The sequence below is a fragment of the Neolamprologus multifasciatus genome, chromosome 23, assembly GCF_963576455.1.
Source record: "Neolamprologus multifasciatus chromosome 23, fNeoMul1.2, whole genome shotgun sequence".
NCBI lineage: Eukaryota > Metazoa > Chordata > Actinopteri > Cichliformes > Cichlidae > Neolamprologus > Neolamprologus multifasciatus.
The window spans coordinates 14164241-14171470 of NC_140460.1; the positions used below are offsets into that span (position 1 = coordinate 14164241).

The window sequence follows — 7230 nt, forward strand, 5'->3', positions numbered from 1 at the left end:
ACCCACATGAAACATTTCATCGTTGACTTGAGAAAATATTAAAAGTACATGTAAATATTTTATTTCATAACACTCATACATGTTCCCCGACTCCAATTAGCTGAAGAGCTCCTCACATGACGTGATGGGAGCCGAGTACACTCCTACATAACATCACCCCTAAGGTCACTTTGAGTTCTCCATTTTTATTATTTATATGAAATATTTCATGCATTTTACATGATCGGTTAAAGTGTCGATAAACACAGATGGCGCATGTTTAGCTCTGTGCATTCTTATTTGACCTGCAGAATAACTTTGTGCAAATGAAAGCCATCAGTTCATTTCTTCCAACAGTTGCACGGTTTCCCTCAGGTCCTCCACAACTGCATCCACATCTGCTTCAGTCGTCTCCCTGCCAACGCTCAGCCTCATAGCGTTAGCTGCCACCTCTGAGGGGACGCCACAGCTCAGAAGGATGTGGGAAGGTCTAATTGGATATAAACAGGAGGAGAGCAGGAGGGGAGTGTTATCTAACAGCAAACAATACAGTGTGTGGACAAAAGCATAACAGCTAAAAAGAGGGACTCTTTTACCTGTTTCCACTGTCTGAGTGGCAGGCGGCGCCGACGCTGGCTAGCAGCCTCCTGCAGTTTGACAATACTCTCCAGCCTAAAGCACGAGGGGGAGAGATTAATCATTCAAAGCCTTTGTAGTTTACAAATAGCCTCGTGCAGGTCATGACCTGCCTCTGACAAACATTGGTGTAGGGTTAGAGGACACTGTTGGGACCAGCAAGCCAAAACAGACATAGGAAAGGGAAGAGTCATGACATCACCTTGTAATCTTGGGCCCAGGATGGACACGTTACATGTGTTAGGGAGGATATCAGAGCCGAGGAAATGGCTGTTGAAGCGGATCCTGCCTGCAAACACGGCCTTTGGAAGAATGAAAGAAACGCAAAGGAGTAAGTTTTACAGAGAACGAGGAGAAAGACCGTCAAAACCACAATTTCAAGACCACTCATCACAATGCAAACAAACAAAACTAAGGTGCACATCAGACTCAAGCTCACCTGCAGTCGTTCTTCTAAGTAAAGTTTAATTCTTTGCATATGACTCTCATAATCTGACAGATTAGAGGTCACCAGCTCTGCAGCCTAATAGACACACAAATAATAAATAGGTAGCTTTAAAAGAGGCACACTGTTACAGATATTTAATTACCAAGCACTTTATTAGAAACACCTCCACACCTGCTTAATATTCAATAAAGCAAAAAAGGACAATCACTTGGCAGCAGATGTGACCCATATGCCAAAAGACTGCAAGGGTCTGACTTCGATTCCACCCCAAAGCGTTCCCTGTATGTTGTTCCTCCTAGTTTTCTGTCTGGCAAAAAAGCCAAAAATGTTCACATAGAATGTAAAACTGTTGTTCAGCCAAACACAGGAGGTTTCTCAGGCAGTCTTCTGTCTGCCAATATAAAGAATATAAAACAATATAAACTGTAAAATAACATGAATTCATGAATCAATCTGCCTTTTGGTTTAGTTCAGGTGGACTAATAGCAGTAGGGGAAGTCTTCTTCTTTCTGGCACACCGTTGACCTCTTACTAGTGATAAATCATGGTCTGAGTGTCAATTCTAGAGGTTAGAGCTCCAGAAACCTTTAATAAACACCTGCTTCAGGGTGGCGCAGTGGTTAAAACTGTCATTTTGGAGGAACAGGGCTCCAGATTTGAATCTCCTGGTCTCTCTCTGTGTAATGCTCATGTTCATGGATTTTAGGGTTCTCTCTGGGTAATCCAGCTTCCTCTTACAGTCCAAAAACATTGGATTCAGGGTGTACCTAGGGATGGGTATCGTTCATAACACCCATCCTCTAGTGTCTACCCAACACCTTCATTTCTTACTCTCTCTTTGTCTGTTTCATGGTCATTGCATCGTTGTGGTTTCGGCTCCTGCCTCAGCTGGCACATCAGTTCAAAATCATCCTCCGATTCCTCACCAATTTGTTCCATCTACTTGTTTGGTAATATGGCTCTGTCCCTATAGTCCCCTTGTTTATAGTTACTTTTTGAAATGTGATTTAACACCAGCCTTAGTCTGCTTTGGCTTTGTTTGTCTGTTCACATCCTTTTACTAACCAAATCAGTTGTCATGTTATTTAAAAAACAAACACATGTGCATTTGTTTTCTTCAACAGATATTTCTTGCTTTGTAAGTGACGATCTGACCACTGCTGTGGAAACAATGGCGATTTAGTTTTCATCAGTAAACTAGGGAAGTAAAGTCACTGTTTCAGCCATACTTGCTGGGTTTGTCCAAGTGTTGGCTCTAAGCTGGACCAGTTCAGACCTCCCCATGACCACATTTGGATAAGTGGCTATGTTTCCAACTTTATTTGGACCCCCTGACACTCAGAGCTGAGACAAAGAGAACCTCTATGGTGTTTCTAATTAAATGATTGGTGAGTATACTTGTAGTACAATATTTATATTATGTAACTCAAGTATTTGTAGCAATAATAAGTGCTTTGCTTTGCCCATGATTATAATGCTAACACAACAGATTCTGTGGTAAACAATGTATCAATAAACATTCACCTACAATAAATCACTGTATTTGAAAGCTTTTTAAATGCTGTAAAGTGTCATATTATTTATATTTAGAGCATTACTGATTAATCTTCCATCTCCACCACAAGCTAGAGCCTAACAATAACCATTTTTTGTCATCGAACATTGACTGCTTTTAACCATAGCAATTAATGCAGACATTCAGTACAACAAACCAAAATAATATCATGTGTTTGTTCATGTTATTTGTCCACTGCAGTTCTATTGTAAAGAAACTGTGGTACCACTTAATTGTGCTGTATGTATAAAGCATTTATAACATGCAACTAATGAAATACAAGGTTTCATACATCAGTTTTAAAACCATTATTGGCCAGAAAATGTCATGTGGATATGTCCTTCACTTATGAATTTTGATTAAACAAAAAATGCTGGAAAAATTCTTTTAAACAATCCCTTTGTACTTTGAGGGCCTCTAACTGAGAAAATATTGAGAAAATAAATGGTTTATGCTTCAAGAGAAACATTAGAAAAGTCCTAGAAATCATTCCAGTACTGTACATTTAGTGAAGGAAACGCACCTTTCCAAGACCGGCAATCATCGGTGTGTTTTCTGTGCTGTAATAATAACAAAGACAGAAAGGAGACACTTATAAATTAGAACTGCACTTATTTCATTATTACCAGTGTTTCATTCTTATTCAGTATTTTACAGTAAAGATCATCACCCTGGTCTAAAGTTCCTCTCCTGTCCTCCACCAAAAAGCATCGGATACAATGGAGTTTTGGTCCCAGGGCCGTTCACGTACAAAGCACCAATGCGAGGGGCATAGAACTAGAAACACAACAAAACCTCTCAATAACATTTTAGTCTTGCTATAAAAAGCTCTTAAGATGTCCCACACAGCAGATCCTGACCTTGTGTCCCACTATGGTGAGGTAATCCACTCCCAGATCACTGACATCAACTCGGATTTTCCCCAAGGCCTGAGCAGCATCTGTGTGGAGCAGGATCCTGAGGCGCTCACGCTGCTTGTTCAGAGACTTTATTCTTTGGCAGATCTCCTGAAGCGGCTGACAACAAGAAGGTTGTTCAGCATTCAGCTGTACACAGAGCTGCATAGACTCATAGACACATTGCAATTATAAGTAATAAGTTAATAAGAAAATAAGCTCCTTTAAAGCTAGACACAATCCTACATGTTAATCGTCTAATTTAAGATCCCAAAAAATTATTTCTCTAACATTAGTATTGCAGGGATAGGCTCCAGCCCCTCCACAACCCTGAACTGGGTAAGTGGAAAAAAACTGATGAATGGATAGATTAGTAGTAGCAGAAACTCGGCTGATGGATTTTCTAGCCTCTCTCTCATCTTACCATAATGACTCCTGTCTCATTGTTGGCCAGCATAACAGAGATGAGACAAGTGTTGGGGCGCACAGCGGCAATGATATCCTCCACCTCGACCCGGGCTGTCACCTTAGAGACGGGCACAAAAGTCACGTCTATGGAAGAAAACAAAAAACAAAGTTGAGAGCGTAATTAAAGGCAAGGAGCCTACATTAGGTTATGCGAATCTTGATTTGTTTAAAGGTACTTTTTGTAATTACCCTCCACAGAATTAAACCAAAACTTTCACCACCAGGAGGCAGTGTTTTAGCAGTTTATATGCTGAATCCACTTTTTCTTTGACAACATTTAACATGAACCATGACTGGAAGAGTATCAAGGATCCGGCCCTATTTAAAATAATAAACTCAATAATTAATAATTAAAATGTAAAAAAGCGGAATTAAATTAAAGTTTTCCATTGGGTTAGCACTCTTACGTGTTGGCACATAGAAGGTACTACATCTTCATTAAAAAAAAAAGATTATGACATTAATGTTATTGGCAGCAAATGGGATATAAAATAATTTAAGACCTTTAATTGTCTTGATATTTATTTTAGACATTTTGATTGCCCACAGGAAATCTGAAGCAGGTTATTGACAGATTTATTTTAAAGTAAAATAAAGAAAAGCATAGACTGTCCTTTGTAATACAGGAAATATTTCTTTATTAATCTTTTATTTTAATAAAAGTAGGGCTGCACAATTTTGCATAAAATGAGAATCACGATTTTTTGGGTTAGAATTGAGATCACGATTCTCTCACGATTTTCTTTTCCAATATAAATATTTCTTGCACTTATTAACTGCACATCAACTTCGTAACAGTTGAGACTGAACATAAAAACAATAAATAAACATAAAACAACAAATGTCTCACGTTTTGTCTTTGCCGCAAAATGTTGTACTGCTTGAAATTCCGTCTCCACCGTTGCTCGACACTGCGTGTATAGAGCAGGTAGTGCAACAATAGAAAAATAGTTGCGGGACGGCACTGAATAGCGTTTGTCTAGGGTGTTGATCATTTTCCTAAATCCCTCGTTTTGCACAGTGTTGATGGGAGCCATATCTTTGGTCAGGTGATAAGTAATAGCCTCCGTAATTTCTTTGTGCCTGCGGAAGTTCGACGGGTATGGGGAAGGGCTGTATAAGGTTCCTGTTATTGATGTTTGGGTGGTTGACCGGGACGGATTTTCTCCTGTCACTTTCTTGTCATCCCTGACGTGCTCTCCGTAGTTTTTTCCCTTCTAATTTTAGCATCACACGGCACAGCTTCTGTATCACATGGTGTAAGGCTCCGCCCTTGTCATTTGTTGAGCAGGAAGAGTGAGCGCTTGTTTTCATGCAGATTACGTCCCGGATCAAAATGTGGTACAATCGTCGTCGTCTTTTTTTTTAAAAATCGTTGTCATTTGGAAATGAGATCGCACATAAGTGTGAATCGAGATCGCGATTTTCTAACGATTAATCGTGCAGCCCTAAATAAAAGCTACACAGAGTGGCCTCCTACCTGCTTTTCCTTCCTTTTCAAGTTGCTGAGCAACTAGTTTGACCGAGTCATGCTCCACATTAGAAGTAATGATGTGAGGAAGGCCTGTGCATCCATTCTGGTGTCCTGCACCTTGTTCTGCAGCCCTGCAGTGCTTCCTGAAGTGCTCTACAGCGGTGTGCAACACCAGGTTATTGGCCTGAAAGACAAAATCTTTGCTGTAAATGACCAGTTTGTAATGTCCCAGGATCATAAATTACTCATATAACTTATTTGCGTCAGAAAAGAGCCCTGCCCACCTCAGTTCCGCCTGAGGTAAAAATGATGTCCTCTGCTTTCCCTCCAACCATTCTTGCCACATTTTCTCTGGACTGATTGATGATAGCCTTAGCTTTAGCACCTGAAAATATAAATGATTGAAACATTTAGATGTAGCATTCTCTTTTGACAGTGAAACTCACTTAGAACAGTAAAAACTTCACATTCAGCACTCAGAGAAAGCCAGAAGTTTAATCCACACAAGCTGCTGTGATTGTATTCCCTCCTCCAGTTACACAACATACATCTAACAGTTTCTATTGTATTTATTTGGTAGAGTGACCTTGTCATATTTCACACAGGAACACAGAGTTAGAGCACTAATGTCCAATTCTTGTCACTAGGCTGGGATTTGCGCATACAATATGGAATTAAAAAAAATAAATTCTCACAAAACTTTATTCAATACACATGGAAAAATTATGAAAAATAATAACAATAATTTTAAACCTTTTAGTTTTGACACAGCTTCAAGCCTTCCTCACCTGCTATATAGTTGCTACTTGGGTTTCCCCAGGCATCCTGGAGGGCTTCGGAAATGGCCTGAATCACCTCTGGTTCTGGAGGGGTAGTAGCATTGTAATCCATGTAGATCCTGAAATATACAAAATACTCTCATCACACTTTGTGCATTGTCCTATGGGACGTATATGCGTCATAACATATTAATAAACCATCTACTAACAAGATCAACTCATAAAAAAGTGAAATTTCAATTACTTAAATTGCAATCAATTACTTTGGTTTCTGACCATTCTTAAAATAAGAAAAATATTTAAAGAAAATACACAAATTTTCTAAAACCTACATATAACCTCAGTAATTATGATAAATCAATATTAATTCAGCAGTCCTAAGTTACAGCATCACAGCTGCTGTACAAGTAACTTGATATATATCAACATTATTTTCTTACCTGTCTAGATTCATCTCAGAAAAGTGATGAAAATTGTGTTCACTGAAGGTCGGACCCTGTACCAGCAGGACATCATCAAGCTTTTTGGCCATAATACCCTTGGAGAGCAAATGACATTTATTTCATTTACCTGGATGTCTGAGTAGATAAATTAGATTATAACTAGATTATAACTACCATCAGTCTGTCTGCAAATAAGATGACATTCACTGACGGCAGATGCTGATACTTTGTGTGTGTGTCCCTTTATTTACTTTATTCCGATATCTGGGATTCAGTTTTTTGTTCAGTCACACATCAAAATGTGACTAAATGAGTTTAGACCCTTACCCTGAATCTGCCCACCAAAAGTGTAAAAATTGCAGTCACTACAAAATATTTTGGTGGTGATACCAAAGCATTAGTCTATAAAACTGGATTATAAATAAAGACTAAAGTATTTATCTATTTCAGTAAGTTGTTTTAATTATACAAAGATATACACATTATTGTTATTTTGCATAAAATACAAGATTTTGTTCCTCTGGCTGCGATCTGTAATCTGTAGAGACAGAC

At 38.8% G+C, this 7230-nt stretch overlaps 1 protein-coding gene across 2 annotated transcripts in view; it reads right to left on the reverse strand.

Annotated features, from left to right (window-relative positions):
* Positions 1 to 55: 55 nt before the first annotated feature.
* scly (selenocysteine lyase) overlaps positions 56 to 7230 on the reverse strand; it is an 8045-nt gene continuing 870 nt past the window's right edge. The window contains exons 1-13 of one of the 2 annotated variants that reach the window (XM_085150307.1): positions 6853 to 7230; positions 6676 to 6773; positions 6245 to 6354; positions 5741 to 5841; positions 5463 to 5640; positions 3939 to 4066; positions 3479 to 3634; positions 3289 to 3395; positions 3142 to 3178; positions 1055 to 1138; positions 818 to 917; positions 576 to 651; positions 56 to 469 (exon numbers count right to left, since the gene is read on the reverse strand). The exon at positions 6853 to 7230 is cut by the window's right edge and continues 859 nt beyond it. In XM_085150307.1, the coding sequence (XP_085006433.1) occupies positions 316 to 469; positions 576 to 651; positions 818 to 917; positions 1055 to 1138; positions 3142 to 3178; positions 3289 to 3395; positions 3479 to 3634; positions 3939 to 4066; positions 5463 to 5640; positions 5741 to 5841; positions 6245 to 6354; positions 6676 to 6773; positions 6853 to 6855 (1332 nt within the window). In that variant the 5' untranslated portion in view covers positions 6856 to 7230 and the 3' untranslated portion in view covers positions 56 to 315. The remainder of the gene's footprint in view (positions 470 to 575; positions 652 to 817; positions 918 to 1054; positions 1139 to 3141; positions 3179 to 3288; positions 3396 to 3478; positions 3635 to 3938; positions 4067 to 5462; positions 5641 to 5740; positions 5842 to 6244; positions 6355 to 6675; positions 6774 to 6852) is intronic. The other variant, XM_085150308.1, reaches the window with a different exon arrangement.